Source organism: Diceros bicornis, chromosome 5, assembly GCF_020826845.1.
Source record: "Diceros bicornis minor isolate mBicDic1 chromosome 5, mDicBic1.mat.cur, whole genome shotgun sequence".
Taxonomy (NCBI): Eukaryota; Metazoa; Chordata; class Mammalia; order Perissodactyla; family Rhinocerotidae; genus Diceros; species Diceros bicornis.
Window position 1 is genome coordinate 93,186,673 of NC_080744.1, and position 24,820 is coordinate 93,211,492.

At 54.0% G+C, this 24,820-nt stretch overlaps 1 protein-coding gene across 1 annotated transcript; it reads right to left on the reverse strand.

Moving 5' to 3' along the window:
- Positions 1-37: 37 nt before the first annotated feature.
- On the reverse strand, positions 38-23,970 carry RHCG (Rh family C glycoprotein). Its single transcript, XM_058542431.1, has 11 exons — positions 23,784-23,970; positions 14,755-14,941; positions 11,237-11,387; positions 7,700-7,847; positions 6,767-6,933; positions 5,121-5,258; positions 4,790-4,926; positions 4,351-4,466; positions 4,069-4,142; positions 1,740-1,832; positions 38-587 (listed from the first exon to the last, which is right to left on the reverse strand). Exons 1-10 carry the CDS (start codon positions 23,968-23,970, stop codon positions 1,764-1,766), a joined length of 1,374 nt encoding a protein of 457 aa, XP_058398414.1. The 3' UTR covers positions 38-587; positions 1,740-1,763.
- Positions 23,971-24,820: the final 850 nt, after the last annotated feature.

Consider the following 24,820-nt stretch of genomic DNA (forward strand, 5'->3'; position numbering starts at 1 on the left):
AGGCTCCAGCACCCCAAATTCTTCCCCCTCAGCCTGGGATGATTTTCCTTGCAGTGTGGGTGGCCGCTTGGAGTGGGAGGTCAGGACTGGGGCAGGAGGCCAGGTCTCCTGGTCCTTTTCTCCCTCACACTGGCCCATGTTGGAGTATTCACACCCAGTCTACAAAGAGCACCGAGAACATTTATTCACGGAGGGCGCCATCTGCATGGCACAGAGAGGTCTAGGGGGCCGGGGAGCATGGAAGGTGCAGGCTGAGGGGCAGGCAAGGAGGGGAAGAGCCCAGCAGTTGGTGGCTGGCAGCTAAGTTGTCTCCTTAGAGGGCTTGGGTCCATCTCAGCCCCCAGCCCCACTCCTGCTTGCTTTTCCCAGGATGTGGCACCAAGACCCCGGCGCAGGCCTCCTGCAGCCAGAACCTGGCTTGGACACCCACTCTGTCTATGGCTCCTCCTTCTCCGTTCTCAGGCAGGCCCCTGGGATGAAGGGGAAGGAAGGGGTGGAGATGCCCTGGGGCCAGGCCAGCAAATGGGGTGCTGCTTGCCTTGTGCTTGTGTTCCCAGCTCGGTCAGCACCAGCCCCTTCTGTGGAGCCTGCAGGGAGAGAGCCAAGAGCAGTGGGTCTGCTGTAGCCCCTTGGGCGCCTTCTCCTTTTCTGGGTGAGATGGGCCTTAGAAGCAACTGGTCACAGCCTCTCTTTTCTCTTTCCTTAAACCCCAGCATCCTCTCCTGCCACATCACTTAGCCTTTTGCCCCAGACACAGCTCTCTCCAAGCTCTGACCTCCAAGGAGGTCAATTAACAATAATAAGAGCAATGATAATGATCTGGAAAGACCCCAGTGCCTCCACTTGCTAGCTGTGTGGCCTTGAAGAATCTGAACCTCTCTGAGTCTTTATTTCTTCATCCGTTAAAAAGAGAGAAGTAATTGCACCTGTCTTACAGGGATTTCTGGAGGCTTAGATGCAAAGGGCATGAGAAAGGGCTTGGTGCATTCCACAGGGAGGGCAAGGAAGTGTTAGTTGATGAAAGGAAGGAGAGAAGGAAGGAAGGAGGGAGAGAAGGAAGGGAGGAGGGAGAGAAGGGAGGGAGGGGGGAGAGAAGGGAGGGAGGGAGGAGAGAAGGGAGGAAGGAGAGAAGGGAGGAAGGAGAGAAGGGAGGAAGGAGAGAAGGGAGGAAGGAGAGAAGGAAGGAAGGAGGGAGAGAAGGAAGGAAGGAGGGAGAGAAGGAAAGAAGGAAGAATGGAAGGAGAGAAGGGAGGGAGGGAGGAGAGAAGGAAGAGAGGATAGGAGAGAAGGAAGGGAGAGAGGGAGGGAAGGAGGAAGGAAGGGAGGATCTCGCCTAAGTTGATGAATTGCGTAGTGCCAGACCTGTCATCTCCACTTTTATATATGAGGAAACTGAGGCTCAGTCTCTGGGGTGAAGAGATCCTCAAAGGCCCTCCGCCGGTAAGCAAGGCACCAAAGCCAAGTGCACACCCAGGTCACCTTCCATATGTTCTCTCAGTCCACAGCGCCTGCCGCATATTCTTCTGTCTGTCAGTACGCACGTAGTCTGACTCTGCGTGCCTCTCCCACCAGCCCCAGTGTGCCCACTCCACTCCAGGCAGGAGGGGTGGAGGCTCACATTCTCATTTCTTGATGCTTTCTTTTTGCCCCTTTGCTGGTGGCATCTGATTCTCCGAGCTGGGCCCCCACTGGGAGAACCTGCCCCTCATCCCCCACTGACAAGCCAAGCCCACGCTTACCTGCTTCTCACCTGCCCTGGGAGCTTAAGGTTCTAAGGGATTGAGGGTGGGGTCCTCAGGACGGGAAGCAGTGTTCTTCTGGTCCTCGGGCACCTGCACAGGAGAAGGCAGCTTTGAGGGTCCTGCCCCAGGCCGGGCCGGTGTCTCCGGTGGAACTAGAACAACCTGGGCAAGCCAGGAGCAGCCAATGGTGTGTGGTGGGCGCCACCTCGTGATCACTGTGCAGATGGCATGCCGTGGAGCAGGGCAGTCCACACGTATCATTCCCTACTTCAGGTTAGCCAGTGTCCAGGGTGCTGGGCACCGCCAGGATGAGACAGAGTCCTTGCCCCACCCTGGGAAGGCATTCAAGTGCAAGGCACGGTGACAATAAGAGTTGTAAATGCACACAAGAGGCTGATGACCCAGCCGAGGGGACTCTGGTTGTGCTGAACCAACTTTTGAAAGATGAGCAGTAGTGTGCCAGGTGAGAGGCAGCATGACAAGCTCCCTGAACTGCAGGCAGGTCCAAAATTGAGGTAGGGGCAGGTGCAGGGGAGGCCGGAAGTGGATCAGCAGGTGGAGTGGGGGTGGGGTGGACGAGCCCTGCCTTGGCCTCAAGGCTTAGATTCGATCCCAGAGATCATCTGTGGTCCTCATCTGTGGTCCTGGGGAACATCTCACCCCCATCCTCTGGGAAGCCAACTCATCTCCCAGATAAACCACCCAGAGGCTGGGGGCCATGGGGACGGCCTGATGGTGGCTCACTTTCATAGGTGTAGAATTACATTACTTGAAGTCGAGTACTGCTGAAGGGTATACAGCAGAGAGAAGGTGTGAGCTTAGAATAAATTATAAAGATCAAAACAGAACCCGGAGTGAACTTCTACATATGGGAATTGATAACATTTTTCAGTTTATTTCATTAGCATTGAATCCATGTGGTTCCTAACTGTGGTGTCTAAAATAGTTTAAGTTCTGACTTGAAATATAAATGAAAATAATTATGCTGCTAAGCAAGAAAGTTTATTAGGAATATAATAACACAGAACACTTCTTATGTTAGAGAGAGAAAGAGCAGGACCCCAGATTAGGTGTATAACATCACCTCAGCTGTGTAAGAAAAATCTATGCAGATTTAAAAAGCAAAGACTAAAAGGAAATATACCAAAAATATTAACAGTGCTTGAATTAGGGTGTGGAATTTCTTTCCATTTTTCTCTATTTCCAAATTTTCTTTAATGAGCTTCTATTCATTTTATAATTAAAAAATTTAAAGAGAGTGAATTTAAAAGGCTTATTAGTTATGTACATGAAATTGGTTTATAGTGGATATTAGTTAAAATTACCCTGGAAACTTCTGGTATGGTTTTAAAAACACAGAGCCGAATGAAAGGCAATAATGGGCAGACCCTTGTCTCAGGGGCCACAGATACAGGCTAGGGCCTCGCCCTTGTCATGAGGGGGAATGGGGGACCCTCTGCATCCTCCATCATCTAACACAGATAAACACCTCCAATAATGATTCGTGGGGAGGAAGGCCTGCCTGAAGTCACAGAAAGCTTCTAGAACAATGTTTCTCAAGTTGGATTTTTGTACTGATACTTCTCTAGATGCTGAAAGTAGTGGAATATCACAGAACTCAGTTTCTATACCAGAATCACCTGGGAGCTTGTTCCCATGCAGAGCCCTGGGCCCTACTGAATTAGAATTTCTGAACTGGCGCCTGGGAAGCTGCATTTTTACAAGGTCTCCAGGCGGCTCTCATGGCGACTGAAGCAGAGCACTACACTGTGATTCTTAACCCAGGCTGTATATTAGCTTCACCTGGGAAGCTTTAAATAAAACTCTAACGTCCAGGCCCTATACCACAGACCAATTACCTCCAGGTCTCTGGGGGCGGCGCCTGGACTTGGAACGCTTTTAAAGCCCCCCTCCCCCCAGGTAATTCCAATTTTATGTAAGGGCCGAAAACCACTGGTCAGGGCAGTGGTTCACGGACGTGAGGATCACATGCCGGGGGCTTGTTAAAACACAGAGTGCAGGGCCCTACCCCCTGAGTTTTGGATTCCGGGGGTCTGGGTGGAACTCGAAAATTTGTATGTCTAACAAGTTGCCAGGTGATGCTGATGCTGTTGGGAGCACAGGGGACCATACTTGGGGAATCACTGCTCTAGAATAAAGCCTTCAACCCCCATGAGGCACAGCCCCCTAGATAAAGGAGCAGGATGATGCAGGCTCAGTCCTTAGCGCTCAGCTTCTGGCTCCCAGGCCCCAGCTGATGTGGGCAGGGTCTGGGGAGAGGGGCTGCAGCTGCCCTTGTGTTGGAGGACAAGTCCGGAGAACTCACCTCCCAGTAGACTGCATCCTCAAAGCAGTTCTCGTCAGAGGGTTGTCCCCAGAACGGTAATTTCAAAATCATTCCTAAAGAAAGTTGGAGGTCACGAGAGGTCAGGAACTACTTCCTCGCTGCCTACCCAGCCCTTTCCCTCAGCTGGGACAATCCCCCCAGTCTCACAGTCACAAGTGCAGAGACGGAGGACTCCTGATAGCTCCAGGCTGACCTCGGTGTGTCCCCACCACAGAACCCCACAGTGGCCCCCCTTTCTCTGGCCCAGCCACTTCCACTCACCCACGATGCTGCCGCCCACCAGGGCCATGGCCAGAGAAATGAAGATGCCGGCAGCCTGGAACTTGCCCTGCGTGCTTGAGGTCCAGCTACCCTTGAAACCAAAGGCATGGACAAGCCTGGGGTGGAGACAGGGGGCAGGTCAGGACCCCAGAGAGAGGCCAATTAACCATTTGCTGCAACCCCACAAACGTGAGTGGGCACCGAGGCTCAATAAATCCTGGGCCTCGGACTTCCCATCTGCAAAATGGGGCCCCGCACAGATCAAATAGTCTCTACGACTCTTGTAGAAGGACAGAGGGTGGGGAGAGATGTCCATGAAACAGTGGTCCAGATAGGGGAAGGAAGGGGAGGAGACATAACCCTGGACCCCAGAGGGACAGCAGGAAGGAGGAATGGAGAATCGAGGAGGGAGCTCAGCCTGCACCCCCCCCATACTTACCCTTCCTTGCCGTACACGGCACTGTTGGCACAGGCTGCCGTCACAGCACCCACGATGCCGCCTATGATGCCGGGAATGCCATGCAGGTTGTGAATGCCACATGTGTCCTGGATCCGCAGCCGGGACTCCAGGAATGGCTGGAGAGGGGAGATGGGTGCTGTTCAGCCCAGGGACTGTGGCAGGAGCATGGAGAGGCCAGGATTCTGGAGGCCCCAAATACACAGAGACCTGGGATTTTCCAGCCCTAGCCCCCTCCCTAGGGACCCCCGCAGTCAGGAACACAGAGACCCCAGCACTCTCCAGCCCTCAGCCCCTCGCCTGGGGCCCTCACCGTCAGGTACACAAAACCCAGGGTGGAGATGATGCCACAGATGAAGCCGACAATGAGGGAGCCGTAAGGCATGAGCATCATCTCGGCGGCAGTACCCACGGCCACCCCTCCGGCGAGCGTGGCGTTCTGGATGTGCACCTGGTTAGAGCAGGCAGAGAAAGCAGGAACTCAGTCCTCTCCCAGAGCAACGGCTTGGAGGAGCCGACACGGAGCCTGCACTGACCTGATGGGCATGGCTGCCGCTTGGCTCCAGGCGTCAGGGATGGCTCAGAGTGCACCTCAGCGAGCCAGGAGACTGCAGAGGGCCCCAGCCCAGCCCAGGCTTGGGACAGCCGCCCCTGTGTTCTCTGCACATGTGCACCCACGCCCGTAGTCTGGGCATTTTCCGTGTGCACAAATCAGTGTACTTGTGTCCATGCCGGTGAGCCCTGTCGGCACGTCTGCATGTTCCCTTTATATCTGGGTGCCACACATACCTGTGTGCCCAGGTTCGTGTGTCTGATGTTCTCTACATGCGTGTATGCCGCCGTCAGGCACCTGCGGGGCCTGTACATCCGTGCGCACCCATGTCAGAGTTGGTGGGCTTGCGGCAGCGCCAGTGGGCTCCCTGTGAGGGTCTACCCGCGCCAGGCACTGCGCTGTCAGCTTGTGGGGATTATTTCATTCCATCTCCACAAGGAGCCCAGGAGGTGAGGACAGTTACCTTTCGGTGCTTGCAGATGAGAGGAGGTTGAGGTGCAGGGAGGTTAAATGACTGTTGAAGAGCACACAGCTAGCGAGAGGCAGAAAGGGGTCTTGATCCGGGTCAGTGTGAAGCCACAGCCCTGACCCTGACCCTATTCCCCGCCCCTCCCTGCATGTGGGTGTTGGATGCAGCAAGTGTGCCCACGTCAGTGTGTCTGATTCCCGCCCCTCCTCCCCACCCCCGTGCCTGGGTCCCCACCTCTCTGCGCGGTGACTGTCTAGCACCTCCAGGGGCTCCCGGCAGTGTCTCGGCACACATGCCCATGTCAAGAAACTCGTGTCAGACTATGAGATAGAGAGGTGGTCTTCTTTTTATAGAAAAATCTATCAACACCCCATGGGTTCTGCCCCTCCCGACTAATGACAGAAATGCCTGTCCCGATGTGTGATGTGAGGGACACTGCAACACTGTACCCCCACAAACCTCCCAAGGGGAGTAGACAGGCATTAAAGGGATTCCCCTCTGAGTGTGTGGGCTGGGGCAGGGGAGGCAGCTTTAAGAAGGCGGAGGGCCAGTTCCTGGAGAATCAGAAGCCTGGCAGAGGGGAGGTGCCCCTGGCAACCCTGGTGGGCAGGTCTGACGCGGTGGTCAGCCCAGACAGCTGTCAGCACTGCAGGCTCTGGGGGGAGGGCAAGGAGGAGGAACCAGCTCATCCAGAGCAGCTGGCATAACAGAACCTCCAGGTACGTGGTTCTGGGTTCTGCCAAAAACCAGCTATACAATCTGGGCAAATCATTTCTCCCTGAGCCTCAGTTTCTTCATCTGCAAGATGGGTGCAATAATCCTTATGCTGCCTGCCTCCCAGAGCTGTTGGCAGTACATGGTGATCAGCACCCCCCTGGGCACAGATGGTCATGCTGCACCTCCCCCCAAGACTCCCCACTGTTCCCCCACTGCTCACCATGTCCAGCTTGCCCTTCTTGTGCAGGGCGCTGGACAGTGCCACCGAGGTGAGCACACAGGCGGCCAAGGAGCAGTAGGTGTTGATGGCAGCTCGGTGCTGGGCGTCTCCATGGTTGGACACAGCTGAGTTGAAGCTGGGCCAGTACATCCACAGGAAGAGGGTACCTGGCCAGACCAGACAGGGCCGGTGGGCCCGGGACAAGAGGCATTAGTTAGATGGGCCCTGCAGAGCTCAGAGGCCTCCTGTCCTTCAGCTCCAGAGATGGCCAATGACTCACGCCCCACTGTTTCCACCCCGTAGCTTTCTTCATCCGGGGGCTCTTCCTAGAAGGTCCTGCCTGCCTTACTGACCACCTAACTCCCACTCAGCCTTCCTCTCCGCTCTGGGAAGTCCACCCTGACTCCACAACCAGGCTCCAGGCCCCCACCCTGCGCCCACAGCACCATGGGGACAGTCTTTTTCTCCACTGTAGGAGGATTATCCAGTGGCATTGGCATCTCTTCCACTGCACTGTGCGGAGCTCCTTGAAGGCAGGGCTAGATTTTAAGAGACCCAAGTGGATGAGTGACATGTGTTCTCTGGTATGAATGGACACAGGAAGTAGCCTTGCCCTAGCCCACGGACGGAGTGACTAGTTCCTGGTTAGCACTGTGTCTGCCGTGGGGCATCCTACGGAAAACACAGGATGAGTGACCAACTTCTTCCAGCCCCATGGGCGAAAGGGACAAGGATCCTAAAAGTATCTACAGGCAACCTCCCTCTGCCCTCCCCACAATGGGAACTGGCAGCCACCCACCAGACCATGTGGGGATCAGGTGTGATCATGGAGGCCTGAACTCCTCATGGCCACCCTTGCCCATCGTGGTGGTCCTCACCCATCGTGGCAGCCCTCAGTCATCATGGTGGCCCTCAGTCATTAGGCAATCTCACCAATCATGGCAAAGAGGTCCGAGTGATACACAGAACTCTGCCTCTCCTTGCTCTGATGTAGGTTGGGTCGGTAGAGGATCCAGGTCACTGTGAGCCCAAAGTAGGCGCCGAACGTGTGGATGGTCATGGAGCCTCCTGCATCCTTCACCTGGGGTACAGAGGGCCTGTCAGGCTCTGACACCTTCTCTCCCTGTCTCCTCCTGGCACTCCCCCCTCCCCTACACAAAGACAGAGGTCCAGCTGTCTCTGACTCCATAAGCTGCAGGATGGAGCCTGGGGCCCCCACAGACCAATCGATTGAGGAGGGGAGAAAGTGGGGATCCCTGAACCCAGGCTGTCGGCCTCTCAACAAAATGTCAGGACATCCTCACCCAACAAGTGGGACTGAGCGCAGATGGCGAAGCCCGGGCTTGGAGAGAAACTTGCTCAGCTGGAATGGTGAAGCACAGCTAGGACCCAGGACAACCCCTATCTAGTTTGTCACCCAGCTGCCACCTGATCTTAATTCCTGGGAACTCTCCCCTTCCCTCTGGGTGCCCCCCTACATTTCCTTCTACACAACCACTCCCGGCCCGCCACTACCCCGGCCAGACTGCCATTACCCATCTCACCTGCATCCTGTCACACTCCTTGCCCTCTACCCTCCCAGCTAACCTCCTACTGTCCACCCCATCCCCACCCTCCTCTCGCCTGTCTCCCAAAGTCAGAGCAGGCAGAGTTGGTCCCCTCCTCATCTGTCCCTTCCTGGGCCTCCTGCTCTACCCCACTCCATGCCTCTGGACTTCTTTAGGTGTCAAGTTCCTCATTTACAAAGTGGGGAGATGGTCGTGACTCAGCAGGGCTGTCTCGAGGATTAAACTAGACAACTTGTGTCAACACCTGGCAAGTGCCCGGCACTCAACAGGAGTTTGACGGATGGAGCCTTCCTCCCCTGCCCGCACCTCCCCTCTCTTCAGCCTCCTCTTCCTCCCCATTCAGAACCAATCTCAGAGGAAACTCCAATCAGAATCACAGACCCGCTCCTTCACTTTAGATGGGGAAACCCAACCAGAGAGGTTAAGTGCGTTGTCCAAGGTCATAGAGCTAGTCATCCAGTTGTTGACAGAGCTGGGTTTCCTGACTCCCAGCCTAGTGGGTGCCTCTACTAGCTGTGTGACCTTGGGTGAGCCCCTTAACGTCTCTGAGTCTCAGCTTTCTCATCTCTCAAATGGGGGTAATAATTGTGCCTATCTCAGAGATGAGGATTAAATGAGATAACCCATGTAAGCATTCAGAACAGGGCCCAGCCAAAGGCAAGTGCTCCTCATGTGTCAGCATTGATGGTCATGTTTAAACTTGGCTCTAAGAGAGGCCGAAAGACTGTCAAGCATTACAAGAATTTCTGTAGCAGATCGGGGAGGATATTCGAGGGTCAAAGGAGCCTTCCCTGCCTCTTAACTGACACCCCCGATGCTACCTTCTCAGCCTATTCCAGCTCACATCCATTGGCCCCAGTGCCTGCCCCTCACCTAGCCTAACTTCTTTCTCTCCCACATCTCCCACCCAGCCAGTCTCCAAGCCCTGTTTATTCACCTTCTTTGTATCTCTTGAATCATCCACTTTCTTCTCTTTGCACTAACGCAGTCCCAGACCCATCATCGCTCACTGGGGCGACTAGGACAGCCTCTTCACTGGGCTCCCAGCCTCCAACTGTTCTCCCCACAGCCAAAGTGGCATTTTCATCACATGTGTCTGACCATGCCACTGCCCTGCCTAAAACTTTCCTCAGCTCCCCACTGACCTCCTGATAAGGTGGAGACTCTGACACAGTCTCCAGGAGTCTTGAGGATCCATGCCCCTCCCGCACCCCTTGTTACCCCTCCACACTCCCCTCTCAGCACCAGCCCCTCCAGCCAGACCAAGCCACTGGAGACCTCCCCCTGTGGGTCTCGCCCCAGGCCTCTGCACTTGCTGTTCCCTCTGCCCTTGCTCACTCCTTCACCTGGTTATCTCCAACCTGACTTCCAGCTTTGACACTTCTTCTTCCAGGAAGCCCCCCTGACCTGCCATGCTGGTTCAGGCGCCCTCCTCTAGGCCACCTCGCCCTTGAGCTCACCCCTTATCATACCGCACGGTCACTGTCTATTGACTTCCTGGCTCCCTCACTAGATTGTGAGCTCCTTGCAGTCTAAAGGAGAGTCCTGCTCACCTCTGCAACCAAGCACTTGGAGTGCTGCGTGACACGGAGTTAGACTCCAAAATTCATTACTTGACAAATATTTATGAAGCACTGATTATGCATTGGGCTAGGTGCTGGAGATAGAGATAGTCTAGACAGATAAAGTTTCCCGCCCTTATCAGATAAAGATAAATGCTGTGAAGAAAATAAACCAAGGCAATGTGAGAGACAGTGACTGGCAGGAAGTAAGGAGAGAGAAACACTGGGTAGGGGAATCTGGGAGGGCCTCTCTGAAGAGGCAGTATGCCAGCTGAGACCTCAATAGTGAAAAGGACTGAAGGATGAGCACTCCAGCAAAGCGAACAGCAAGTACAAAGGCCCTGAGGTCAGGGCTGAGCTTGGTGTGTTAGAGGAGCAGACAGCAGGGTATGGCCAAAGCACAGAAAGATGGGGAGAGAGTAGATGAAAAGCTTGGAGAGAAAGGCTGGGGCCAGAACATGTAGGGCCTTGTAACAAGTGTGGGTTTTATTCTAAATGAAATTAAAAAAAACAAACAAACACCACTGGAGGGTTTTAATCAGGGGAATGGTGTTACATGCGTTATTAACAGATCACCATGGCTGCTGGTGGAGATTGGCCTGAGGTGGTGACTGGGGCAAGGATGAAGCTGGGGAGAGGAACCAGGAGGAGACATGGGGGCTTGGACTAGTCTGGTGGCTGAAAAAAATGACAAAATGAATGATTGGATTTAGGGTGGCCTGAAAAAAACCCTGGGGGGAGGTTCCAGGCAGAATCCAAATGTAGAGGAGTTGGGGGCTAAGAAATGGGTGGGGTCCCTGAATGACCCCTACTCCTGCAAAGGCACCAAAGAGGTTTCTGAGCTACAGTCTAAGGTGCCCCTTACCTGGGCCACTGAATTTGCCAACCCCAGGGGGCATCATTCCTGCCATCGTCCATGTGAATGGCACCACTGTGCAGTGCACAACCTGTGCAGCTAAACATGGCCACCTTGGGATCCTTCCTTACATATGTACCCCCTCAATACACTGAGTCCTTTTCTTGACAGAGCAATCTGGGAATGTGGTGTGTGTGCAAGAGTATGTGCAGGAAAGAGAAAGGGGGGAGAAAAGCAACATATGAGGAACCCCTGCTCTGCCCTCAGTTGCTGGACTGATTTGCTAGGTGGACTATCACCCATGCACAATAAATGTCATTACTCTCACTTTAGAGATGAGGAAACTGAAGTTCAGAAGGTCAAGTGACTTGCCAAGGCTGAATTGAATCCAGCTGGCATGTCTCCCCAGTCCTCTCTTTCTCTGTCCCCTGCTGTCACCCCACGTGTCCCCTCCATCTCCATCCCCATCCTGTGCCCTGCTCACCTCCAGCAGGCTGAGGAGAATGAACTCATTCACCGAGAAGAGGGTCACTTGGAAGAGAGTCATGATGAGCAGCTGGATGGGGCTGACTTTGCCCAGAACTGCCCCAAAGGCCACACAGACGGAGCCCACACAGAAGTCAGCATTGATGAGGCTGTGGGGGAGACGGGTCAGGGGAGGGGCTGAGGCAACGGCAAGAAATGGCAATCCAAGCCCTGGGTTTGAATCTGGACTTCGGTCATCTGTGGGTTTGAGCTTGTGGCTTAACCTCTCTGAGCCTCACTTTCACCCTCTGTGGTAGTGGGCACATAACATCTTAGAGCTGCTCTAAGAATTACAAGAAAGAACATATGAAGTGTCCAGCACAGCAGTGGCACCTACTGGATGCCACACCCTGCCTTTGCAGGCCCCATCCCAAACCCACCTCCTTATGGACAGCTTATGCTCAAGGCACCCAAGTAGTCTGGCTGCTGTTGTTGAACATGCTGCATATTTAGGGCCTTACCCTGGCCCTCTATCTTCTACCTAGCCTTCCAGAACCCTCTCGCACTGCCTCCTCTTTCAGGAAGCCTTCCGGGATTCCTCCAGCCAGATGTGGTCTCTGCCTCCAGACCCTTATCTCTCCCTCTACACACACCTCTCCTGGGCCTTGTTCAGGTTTGAGCTATCGTGACCTCTTCTTATCTTACCTGGGAGATAGAATCTGTGTCCTGGAGGAGACAGAGGCCTTCCTGCAGGAGGTAGGAGGTAGGGAACCACAGGCTTGGTGGAGGCAGGGGGCAGGAAGGCCAATAGAGAGAATGGAGGCAGGGGAACACATAGGCCCTCCTTAAGTCTGGACTCTGAAAGCCCAGCCAGCCAGCAGAGGGCTGATGGAGAGGCAGCCAGCCAGGTGGACGTGGGGTGGACGAAACAGACCCTGGTTGCATCCATGTGTCCACTTTGCCTAACCCAGGCCTCCTTGTGCCCTGCCAGCAGCAAAGCTGCCCTGGTTCCAGGGCAGACCCTCAGTGTGGCTCTCTGAGTCAGGAGAGTTGTTCACTGGGGTCAGTGTAGGGCCAGTAGGGGCTACTTCCTCAAGGCAGTCACATCTAGAGGATCCAGAGGAGCCCCCCTCCCCAATGCTCAGGTGTGTATGTGTGTGTGTGTGTGTGTGTGTGAATCAGGAGGTGAGAAGTAAGAAGCGAGCTGATTGTAGGGCCAGTGTGTGGAATGGGGGCAGGGCACTGATTGACAGGATCCCTCCCAAGACAGGACATGCACTGGAACGTCTGCTTCACCAGGAGCCTCGTTCACTGCTGTGTCCCCAGAGCCTAGCCAGGACCTGGCTGCACGAATGATGTTGGTTATGAAGTGCCAGGCACTGAAATACCTGCTCAGCACTGCAATGCCCTCCTGTACCACACCTGAACCCTATGGGACAGGTACTGTTATTAGCCACATCCTATAGAGGGGAAGTGGAGGCTCAGAGAGGCCGAGTTCTTTGCCCAAGGTCCCACAGCTACAGCCAGCAAACCCATCTGACAGAGGTGATCATTAGGAAGGAGTGAGAGAGAGCAGAAGCGCCCACACCTGGGACCATCAGCACCTGGGAGAAGGAGATCTGGACGCCACATCTTGGGAGGGCCTGCAGAGGGCACCACCCTAGAGTGGCAGGTGGCATCTGGAGGACTCTTCATCAGGGACAGGATGGAAGCCAGGAGGAGGGCCCACAAAGTCAGGTCTGGGGATGACATGCTCATCTCAGCCCTGAGCACCAGAAATCGACTTCAGCTCAGTTGCTCAAAATCAAGTCCCCGAAAGCCAATTTGCCAAAACTCAATTTGTCAAGTGACCAACTTGCTAAATATCTGGTTCACCAAAAACTTGTTAACTCACAAAGTTTACAATAATTCCTTCTGAGGATTTTTAAAAGTTGTATACTTTTGTTTTTCATTTAGCCTTAGAGCTATCTTGCTGCAGTGGCCAATTAAATACATTACAGGTGTTTTCATGCTTGGAGTCTATGGCTACGGGAATGAGAATTTCTTGTGTATTTTGAACTGCAGGGTGATATGAATGTCAAGGATTTTACATACAAAAAGACTGATTTATTGGTTCCAACTCATTTCCTATCTAGTCAACTCTCTCTCCTGTTTCTCATAATTCATTAACTGGCTTGAGTGCATGAATATTTTGCAAATATTTGGCATATGTTTTAAATTTCAGACACCCGGCCTATGACACCTGGTTGATGCCCTATGTGTAACAGCAGGGATTTACACTTTAAACATGGTTTTATACCAATTTACCTCTAAACTCTTTCTGTGGACTTGGTTTTCAAGCGGGCTAATGAACATTCATTTTCACACACCAGTGACAACTTTCTCAAATTAAAAAAATTTTTTTTTCTTTAGCCAAACTTGTCATATGTCTACTGAAATTGAAGACAGTCTAAACTGGACTTACAGAAGAACCTCCAATAAACCAAAACTTGACTAAACTGGGAAAAATTCTCCCAAAGGCTGTTGATTCTGTCCCATGCAGCATGAACCGGTACAGGTTTCATAAGTTGGCATGGCCTAGAGAGTGTGATAAAGGAGTCATTCAGTGAGGTGACTGCTTGGCAGGTTGGTTTTTGGCAAGTTGGCTTTGGGTGAATTGATTTTAAAACCTGGTGGTTGTGTTGGGGGAGGGGCACGCTGAGGCTCGAGACCTCATCAGACAGAGGGATGGGCTGGGTTACCTGATGGGAGGGGGTGCTGGTATTCATTGGACCAAAAGGTTGTCACAGAGGAGAGTGATAAGAAGGATGGAGGTAAGAAGAGAGAGGGGTAGGGGGCCCCCTTGGAGGCTGCAGCAGGGAGGGGCTCCAGCCCTAAGGCTCCACACCCACACCTGCCTCACCCCTTCCTCCTATGCCTGCTCCTTGGGTGGGGCCAGGCAGGGAGAAGCACCTCCCTTTGACTGGATTCCCCATTCAGTGTCCTCTCCACAAGGAACTTTCTGAGGCTGGCTCGGGCAGCCCCGCTCTCCTCCCCTCGCCCACCCCGGGCCCCGGGGGCTGCGGTCTCTCAGGGCAATCTGATGTGTCAGGGTGGAGGGCCCAGGCCCAGCCCCTGGCGAGAAGCCTGCCTGCCCTCGCGTCGCTACAGCCTCTTCTGAGGGGGAGGGAGACCCTCCTACAGCACCTGGACACCATCAGAACTTCCACCCTGGAGACTCGCTGATGAGGAAGCAGTGCCTGTGTGTGTGTGTGTGTGTGTGTGTATGTGGAGACTCGCTGATGAGGAAGCAGTGCGTGTGTGTGTGTGTGTGTGTGTGTGTTGAGACTCGCTGATGAGGAAGCAGTGCCTGTGTGTGTGTGTGTGTGTGTGTGTGGTGTTTGTCGCAGACCCCGTATACCCTGCTTGGAGGCTGAGTCGCAGGCTACAGTCCCAAGCGCCCGGGTCCCGCCCAGTGCACCCAGCCCCGGGTCCCCGCCCGGTTACCCGCCGGGCCCCGCCCCTCGGCGCCCCGCCCCCGGCCTGCGCCGCGCTCACTTCTCCACGCCTATGAAAATGTAGCCTTGGTCGTAGTGGTGGAACCAGCCCTGCATGAGCAGCGCCCACTGGATGCCGAACGCTGCCAGCAGAAAGTTGAAGCCCACGGCGCTGAAGCCATAGCGCTGCAGGAAGGTCATCAGGAAGCCGAAGCCCACGAAGATCATCACGTGCACATCCTGGAAGCCTGTGGGGAGAGCGCAGCCGGTGGTCTCGGAGGCTTAGCGACGGACCACCGTAGCCCTGGGTCTGGGCCAGGGCGGCCGGGGGCAGCGCCTGTGTCTTCCCCACCACTGGCCGGCCCGGGCAGCCCCCCAAACCCCGACCCCCTCCTCCGCATCTGGATCCTGGGGCTAGGCGCAGTAATGAATAGCTCCGCTGCCGGTAGAACAGCCTCTACCCCCAGCTTGTCATAAGAGCCTCTGGAGGGGGCTGGGCTGGGGAAACCGAGATGAGCCCCCACTTTAGACCATTTAGACCACTGAGTTAAATGCCAAGAAATGCTTGATCGTTCCCTTTGGGAGACGACCGCTCTCGCTCTCCACCCTCACCTGGGGTGGGGGTGGGCAGCTGGGCCCTTGAAATTGGGGCTGGGCTGTGGATTACACTAGGGGTCTAGGGTCGAGAGCCCAGACCATCTGGGGCCTTGTCCCCGCAACTCCGTTCTTTTATGATGGAGAAGTTAGTCTCATCTAGCCCAGGAGTCCCTTGACTGGCCAGGCACATCAGATGATCACCTCCAGGAACGTCTCCACATCCCACCCCCACTCCCAGCAAGTACACTTTCCAGCATCACTGAGAGGTGAATTTGTACCCCAGTTCCTCCATCTGCTGGGTAGATGACTCTGGAAAGTCACTTAACATACTTGGATCTTAGCGCCTTCTTCCATAACACTTACTTACAAGTGTTGCAGAGATTAAATGCAGATGAGTATGTAAAGCACCTAGCACAGTGTCCATCCCATAATAGGTGCTCAAAATGGGCGTGTCATTATTTATTGTTACTTTATTATTATTTATTGTTACTCAGGCATAGTCTAATTCTGAGTTCTGACCCAGCTCTTCTCACTGTGTGGCCTTGACAGGCCACTTCCCCTCTCAGAGCCTCAGTTTTTCGATAAAACTAAAGGGATGGATTAGAATGATCTTAACTGTCCTCCCAGTGCTAACATCGCATGGTTCTAAATTCCCAGAAAATAACAGAAGGCAAAGAGCTTTGAGAAGCAAAGAGAGTCACAAAAGTATAAGACACTAAAAGGAACTGCAGGTGTCACAGGACACAAGGGCCAGTTGGAAGGGCTCCCACTGGCTAAGTCAGGGACAAGTTGAGCACCAAAATAATTATGTCTTATAATGAATTAAAACCATTAGAGAAGAGCAACTCAGAATAGGCAACTAAATAAATGAGATAGTAGGAGGGCTCTTGCTTACAACGCAATGCTGAGGGTCCGACTTAATTGTCAAATGAGTGCTAAAGTTGGAAAATCATCATTTTCACAGTAAAGATTCCATCAGTGGATGCTAAATCCAGCAGAAAATTTTGATGAAGAGCAGGACATTTGCCTTGTCTTAAAGGGTCCCCACACACTGCTTATCAGTTGCAAGGGAGGAAAAAAAACTCCAATAATTACACATTGGAGAAATTGGGCAACATCTTGGCTGGGTGATCAAAATCAACACCACCAATGAGGGACAGATGGACATCTCGCATCTCTAGATGCGAAACCCTGAAAAAGACTTATCACACATATGGTATTCTGGCCGAGAATGCATCCTTCTAATTTAATCACAAGGAAACACGAGACAGACACAAAAGGAGGAAGATGCTACTAGAAAGGGGTAAGGCTGGATTCCTGAAAAATACCAATGTCATAAAAGACAAAGAAAGGCTGCAGAAATGTTCCAGGTTAAAAGAGGCTAAAGAGACATGTCAGCTAAGTTCAATACCTACTTCTAGACTGGACCCTGGATTTGCCTGAGGGGGGAGGTGGTGTGAGGAGGGCTATAAAGGTTGTTATTGGGCCAATTGACAAAATTAAATAGAAACAGTCTATTAAAGTATTGTACAATGTAAATTTGTGAAATTGATCACTGTGGTTATGGAACAGAATACCTCTAGTCTTATGAAATATACCAGAGTAATTAAGGGTGCAGAACCATGATATCTATAACCAACACTCAAATGGTTCAGGAAAAAACAGTGTGTATGTATGCTTGTGGCTATGTGCAGAGAGAGAGAGGGAGCGAGCAAATAGCTGAATCAGAGTTAAAGAGAATATAATGCTCTTTGTACCATTTTTGTTGTAGCAACTTTTTGTAAATTTGAAATTATTTCCAAATAAAAAGTAAAAAAAAAAAGGGAGGGGCCGGCCTGGTGGCACAAGCGATTAAGTGCATGTGCTCCACTGTGGCGGTCCGGGCTTCGCTGGTTCGGATCCCGGTGCGCACAGACGCACTGCTTGGCAAGCCATGCTGTGGCGGCATCCCATATAAAGTGGAGGAAGATGGGCACGTATGTTAGCCCAGGGCCAGTCTTCCTCAGCAAAAAAAAAAAAAGAGGAGGATTGGCAGATGTTAGCACAGGACTGATCTTCCTCACAAAAAAAAAAAAAAAAGGGGACCGGCAGGGCCTGCCAGTCCTGGCCTGGCTCCGCCCACCTGCCTCCTGGTCTTACTTTCGTCGTTCCCACTCTCCCTCCTGTGCTCCAGGGGCACCAGCCTCCCTGGTGTCCCTCAGTCCCACTCCAGGGTCTTTGCCTGTGACCTTCCCTGTGGATGCTGTCCCCGCAGAATGGCCAGCAACCTCTCTTCCTGCAGATCTCAGCAGAAAGTCACCTCATCTCAGAGGCCTTCCTGACCAATGTGAAACAGATCCTCTCCCTCACAGCACCCTCTTCTTTTCTTTTCTAGTTCTTGTTACAATTTGTGGTCAGGCTTGTCTGTCCTGCCCATTGGCCCACAAAGCTCCAAGAAGGCAAGGCCATGCCTGTTTTGTTCACTCTGGTATTCCCCGGCACCTGCAAGAGTGCCCAGGGAGACTCTCAATGAATACCCATGAATGAAGGAATGATTACCGTTATCTCAGCAGCACCCAGGTATGCCAGCTGAGCAGCAGGCGAGGAGCCCCAGGTGGGATTGCACAGTCAGGTGAGGCTGCAGCCCCTCTCCAGTGCAACACAGGGTAGATAGGCCCTGGTGCCCACTGCAGCCTGGCCGGGGGGACAGCGATGCTCATGCTACAGCAGCCCTGGCCTTGCCTGCTCCTGTCTGCCCTCATCTGTCTCCCCTGCAGGCTTCCCTGAAGTCCAGGCCACAGCCACAGACCCCTTGGCTAGCAGCCACCTGGAGGGGGCTTGGGAGGCTGGCACCCTGCAGGGTCGGGGTGGGGGGCATATGAGCTGATGCAGGAGAGCTGTGGGTCTCGACCCAGCATGGTGCTCTGAGCTTTGAGCTTCTGTCTGGTGGAGACCTGTGTGACAGACAAGCAAACAGCAGCTCGGCCTAGGTGTCACAATGTGTGCAGCTCATTTCATGTATTACTGTGTTTCATGGTTTATCATGTTTCCCGCTGCTGTAGGGGAAATTGAGCTAACGTATGTGAAGCACCGTATATGGTATTATGGTTATTATTGGGAAGAAGTGATGGGTGACAGACTGGAGGAGAAGTGCAAAAGAGAGGGAGGCGACATATTCAGACTACAATCCCAGAAGCAGGGAGGGGAGTTGGCAGGACAGCAGGGTTGTTGATAAACACAGAGAAGTAGGAAGAGGTTGCCAGGTGGGAGGGACGTGCTGGGCCTAGTGCTGGCTGCGGGGGTTTGAGATGACCATATGACCATGGGGCAGGGGGTGGTAAGGGCCCGGCAGGGCAGTGTGGGAGGAATGGGGCCTGGCTGCGCGGGCTGCAGCTGGGGTCTGAGATTGGGCAGGCCTGCAAATAGAGCTGTGAGTCAGAATGTGGGCATGATGAGCGGGAAACAGCAGCGGAGGACTAGTGTGCTGTGGAGCGAGCAGACAGGGAAGGCGCTGTCTTCCCATCAGGGAGGTGGGAGGAACCTCTGGGAAAAGGCAGCACCACAGAAGGTGGGGGCCTTTCAAGGAGAAGGGTGTCAGCTGGTGGAGGAACCATGCAGGCAGGGGCAGAGCTGAAGAGGACAGCGGGGCCGTCCTGAGTGGTATTTGCAGTTTCAGGGCTGCCTTCATTCTCCCTGTGGCCTGAGAACAGGAGCAGGGAGCCCTCGCCCTCCCATGGCCTCCTCCCTGCCTTCCCTCCTCTTGCAAGTTCTGTCCTTCTCCCTGCCTCTGTGGGTGTCTTATCTCTCTCTTGGACTCTCTCTGGGCTGTCTCTTTCCTCTTCCCCTCCTTTAGGCACACAGATGCCAACCTCCCTCCCTGTGGGCACCTCCCCGTTCATTCTCTTGCTCCTTGTCTCTTTATCTCCCAAACTGGTCCTAATTTAGGACCCAAACATACCAGTTTATTAATTTATGTTTCATAGTTTGGTGCTACCTAAAATGCTTTTAATAGTAATGGTTTGAAGGTCCAGACTGTAAGACCTTCAGCAAGGACATAACCTCTCTGATCTGCAGTTTCTTTTTCTATAAAATGGGGGATTATAACAGTGCTCACCTCAGAGATATGTGGTGCACATTTAATGAGGTGATCCAGCCAATGCCCTGGGCTTAGGCCTGGCTCTTTGTAATTGCTCAGTCATATTGGCTACTATTTCTCTTTTTCTCTTTCAAGGCTGACCAGGTGCTTTGCATTGGGTTGGCGACTTGCAAAGGGCCAGTGGAAGCTGGTGAGACACTTCCCGCCTCCCCGGTTCTCTCCCAGGCCTGGGGTGACTCAAGCAGCTCATCCCAGAACCTTCTCCCTCAACCTGGAGGTCCCTGGGGTGGAGCTGCCATGCTGGCTTCCAGCCATGAAAGCTTCCACAAGGGGGCACCAGTTCACAGCTGTTCTCACTCCCCCCTCCCCACCGCCACTCCCTACCCTCTCCTAGCTCCCTCTTCCCTCCCAGGATGGGTCCCCACTGAAGCTGAGTTTCCGAAATCTCGGAAATCTAAGGACAAGGTTTCCCACGTCAATGGGCCACGGCAGCTTCCTCCCCTCTGCTGCATTAGCACAGAGAGAGGGGTGCCCTGCAGTGGCCTGGGTACGGCCCCCTTCTCATCCTCGACAGGCCAGTCCAATGTAAACTGTTTTCTTTGAGGCCTACTGTCCAGTCCCCCAATTCCCCAAGGCTCTGTGCCCCGCCTCCCCCACACCTCAGAGCCGACCACAGACACACAACATCACTGCAAAACTTGGGGAGAAGGCCAGGCAATGCCACAGAGGCACAGGGAAGCAGTGAGCTGTGGGGTGGGAGGGCTTGGCCTTGTCCCTGCCTGTGCCACTGACTGGCTGAGAGTGTTAAGCAAATCTAACCTCCCTTCCTGCACTGTTAGATGGAAACAAACGGGTCCCCTGCCTGACACCATACATGTATGCAAAAGGCAGTGTATGAGTGGGGCAAGCACAAAGTGTTTTAAATGCTATAATAGTTCCAACTAATATTCAGGGAGACGCTCCTCGGCCACATCTCTAAAAGGATGCTGAGCCTCCACTTAAACACCTTCAGCGACAGAGCACTCACTCCCATCTGAGGAAGCTTGATACCAACATTTACTGTCCTCTCCCTTCATGCCATGAGATGTGCCCCACCAGCCACCTGCCATCTTCAGTCTTCCTGGAGATCCTGTGCATTCAATGACATTCCCACTTCACACATGAGCATACTGAGGCTCAGAGCAGTGAGGGAGATAGCTCACTCCATTTAGGGATGGACCCAGATCTGTTTAATTCCAAAGTAAACCACCGGGTTACGCTGCTCTCTGCTTATTGGGAAAGCTCCTCCTTTACTAAACGGAGCTGAAGCTGAGGTTCAGGTCCCCAGGAGTGCAGGGCGAGCCTGGCTACCTTGGCTTCATGAAACAGTCCTTCAGGTGTTTGAAACTATGGCATCCTCTGCCCTGGGTCATCTCCTGGAAATGTGGCCCTCTCCTGCCCTCCCTTGTCTGCCCAAGAAGCTTTAGGGGCCCCAGCTCTGCCAGCTCCTCCTGGGGCCACCTCCTCTAGGCAGTGCCCATGGCTACTCAGGCCCCGGAGCACGAGCCCATGAGGAAACTTCGAGTTCAGCAGCCAATGCCTGCAGCACAGGCCCTTGCAGGCACTGCCTGGGTGGTCCCCAGCCAGCTCTGTGCCTGCTGCCTGCCAAGGGGCCCATGCTCCTGAGCCCTGGCCTGAGCCAGCTGGAGCCGGACTCCTCTGGAAACCAGAGATGCTCAGCAGGCTCCACTAATCTCCTGGGCAGGACTGAGGCCCGCACAGGTGTTGACAGCCTGGAGCCAAGAACCCAGAGGGTACCACAAGGGCCTGCCCTCACCCCACCCCCAAGAACGGCCTTGCTGCCCACGTGCCGTCTTACTCCCAACCACACCCACCATGACCAAGTGGGCCTCAAGAGGGTGGGGCGGGGCAAGGGGAGAGGGGAGCCTAGAGGGAGGAGAGTGGTCCAGGAGTGAGGGCTCAGACCCCCAGGGCCCGCAGCCTGGCTCTCTGGTTTCCCAGCTGAGTGACCTTTGCAAGACACTCCCCCTCTCTGGCCTTAGTTCCCTCGTCTGTAGAATGGGTCATAACAGTGCCTTCCTCACTGGGTGCTGGAGGTGGTTAAAGGAGAGAACACATATTCGGCCTGAGTGGCTGCCACTACTTCCTGTTCTTGCCAAAGAATCTCGAGGCTAAGGTTCTCTCCCTACCCTCCTCTCCTCTCTGTCACCTCCTGCTCAGATGACCAAGAGCCCAGCACTCGCAGGAGAAATGGCAGGAGAAACTCAAGGCCCTCCTTGATGGCTGGGGCTGTCATCCCCCCCGACTACCCCTCCTCCTATCCCTTTCACAAACCCTACCCTCGGGCCCCACTGAGCCACCCGGCCCACCTCCCTGCAAGCTCCTTCGGTGGGCTCCTCACTGCACTGCTTCTCCCCTCCTCACCATCCCACTACTTTCCAGGAAGCGTCACAGATCCCTTCTGCCCAGAGCACTTGACCGCCCTGAGGCCCGGGGTGTCGGGGTGTACCTCTCTGCTCTCCATGAGTCTGGGAGCCCCTTGGGGCCAGAGACCCAGGATATTCAACTTGTTTGTCCAAAGGGGCCATAAGCCCTGGTTTGCTGGGACAGTCATGGCTTATGCCCGTGTCCTGGCAAATTACTGCTAGCCCCACTCTCCCACCCCTCACTCTCAAAAGTGTCATTTGGTTGATAAATTATATGTCACCCTATAGATAAGTGGTTGTTGAGTGAATAAATGAAGGTGGAGCATGGAAGGTGGGTGGGTGAGTGTGGAGGGAGGGGGGTTGGAGTTGGGGAGATGTGAGGACTGCACCCCTCACTGGTGGGGTTCTGTAGCTCCTATTTATAGGGTCTTGAGGCCTCCCACTGCCTGGACACATCAAGGACCTCGTGCTTTACTGAGGGGCTGGCTCCATGGCTGAGAGATAAGCAAGAACCAGAGGGAAGGAGTGGAACAGACAAAGGGGGGTCTCCAGTTTGCCTGCCTCACCACCTGCTTGGTCAGTCTCCCACCAAGGAACACGAAGAGGTGCAATGTGAAGGGTGGATTTGGAGTCTAAATTCCAAGGCCACAGCTGTCAAGATCTCTTGAAACATGGCCCTGAGTAGAGCCCAGTAGAGGCTGTGGTCTCACCAGCACAGGACACATCCCTCTTCTGTCACCTCCCTTCTTCTAGGCACCATATTTCTATTAATGTAGCCCGTGATTGTGCTAGCTTTTTGGCAGCCACTTAACATGGCTGGCTCCCACAGAGCCTGTAACCCCCCTTCTTTTTTCATGCAGGCTCACATCCTGAACGTGTGCAGTTATTTATTTGGCTCTAAGTAAAATGCTATTTCTGGAGGTAAAGAATCCTGTTACTGAGGGTGTACAAGCCATGGAGGAAACACCAGTTGGTATTGGTGGCTCTTGGAGATGAGTTTTAGGGTCCCTTCCAGAACTAACAGTCCACGACTACGTTAGCACCAACAGCTAGAACGACTGTCATTGGCTGCTGGTATATAGCGTGGGAAACTGGAAAGCACAAGGGCATGGAAAGAGTCCTGGGCTAGGAGTCTGGAGCGTGGGTCCACCCAAGTGACCTTGGGCCAGTCCTTCCAATGCCTGAGTCCTGGGCCATCTCTGTTTAGTGCTCTTCTGGTAATTGCTCCACTATGAAGTGAGGGTTCCATGCCCAGCCCTGTGCCAGAGCCTAAGTGCACTGTCTGATGCCAGCCTCACCTGCCCCTGTGAGGTAGGTCCTATTATTAACCCCATTCGGCAGATGGGAAAGGTGAGTTTCAGAGAGGTTGACATTTGCCTAAGGCCACCCACCTGGTCAAAGGCCATGAGAGAAGTGAGGTCAGGTGATTCCGGGCCACAGCACCACGATCACAGAGAATTCAGGGGTGCTCTTTCTCCCTCTCCAAGCCAGAAGAGGGTAGGTGCCATGGTCCCACACTGCTCTCCCCTGCCCTGCAGCCCTTGACATCAGACCTACCCCCTTATTCGGAGAGTACAAGCATAGCTGGACGAGGAACCAGGGTCATCCACTGGCTAGCGACGGAGACGGCTCTCGGGTGTTGTGAGGGCATCAAGGAGGGCCCTCTGCCAGGGAGGCTGGGGACCTCTGATGGCACCTGGACTGAGCTTGCACAGGTGAGTTTCTCTATTACTTTTTCACAGGGAAAAGGTGTTTGTGCACATATGGCCATTTCTCAAGCGTGATCTCCAGAGACTGAAGAGTGCCCCTGGTGGGGAGCCCAAGTGGGGCGGGCCAGGAGGCTGCGGGCAGCATCTGCTTGTCTGGGTTCCCGCCCGCCCGCCAGTTGTTACCCAGCAGCTGGCCGCGGAGGTGCGGCCAGGTGGGGCGCTCGGCCAGGTGAGGAGAGGCTCGGATATGCCTCAGGTGGGCATACAGGGTGGCGGGACTTACTCGGGTAGCGATAGTAGAATTCGTTGTCCATGTCGCTGGAGATGTTCTGGGACAGCCTATCGTCGATCCAGTGGGCGTCGGCATCGGCGTCGTAGCGCACGAACACGCCGAAGAGGACCACCAGGGCCACCTGCAGGAGCAGACAGGTGACAGGCAGCCGCCAGCGGAGATTGGTGTTCCAGGCCATGCTGCAGGGGGCGCCTGGCGGGGTCGGCAGCGGGCAGTTCAGACGCTCGGAGGCGGGAGAGGCTTATAAGACCCGAGCAGGGGCGGGGCGGCCGCGTCGCGTGGCGGAACAGCTGACCCGGCTGCCGCCCGCGCGCACGCCCAACCGGCGAGGGAACCCGCGGGCCCGGGGCTCGCCCTCCACCCAAGGGCCCCTCAGCTCCCCGCGTTGGAGAGGGGCGACAGCGGCAGGAGCGGGGCACAAGAGGGAAGTGGGCAGGGATCAAGGCGCCCCCACCGCTGTGGACCCATCCATCCCGGGCAGCACTGCCTTTCCCCTTTTGTTCCCCGGAATAGAGAAAGAAAAAGCCGGATTGTTTGCCTTCTACTGAGATAAAACCGAAGGAATTCCCAGACGTATATCATCATCATCATCAGTCCTTTCTTTTTCTGATTACGAAATTCATTCAGGGTACGTGAAACACCAGGGAAGTCTGAGAAACTGTCACAGACCAGAGAAGCCGGAAGAGAGGTGACTCAGTGTGATGTGGTACCCTGGACTGCATCCTGGAACAGAAAGAGGATGTTAATGGAAAAACTGGTGAAATCCAAATAAAGTCTGAAGTGTAGTTGATAGCGATGGCCCCACGCTGGTTTCTCAGCTGTGACAAATGTACCGTGGTTATGGGAGATGTTAACAGCAGGGGAGACTGGGTCAGGGGTGTACGGGAACTCTGGAACCCTGTGTATTGTCTTTGCAACTTTTCTGTAAATCTAAAATTATTACCAAAGAAAAGGGTATTAGGAAAAAAAATATATGCATATATATAAAAGATCGTAAGAACAGAGTTTTTCATGACTTCATTGAGCTA

Bases quoted from the DNA above. Each gene is read 5' to 3' on its own strand.
- RHCG (XM_058542431.1), bottom strand. From the start codon at position 23,970: ATGGCCTGGAACACCAATCTCCGCTGGCGGCTGCCTGTCACCTGTCTG. The intron at 4,467-4,789 runs GTAAGTATGGGG...TCTCCACCCCAG, and splicing joins GCCGTGTACGGCAAGGAAGG to GCTTGTCCATGCCTTTGGTT. The intron at 1,833-4,068 runs GTGAGTTCTCCG...TCTCCTGTGCAG, and splicing joins AGGATGCAGTCTACTGGGAG to GTGCCCGAGGACCAGAAGAA.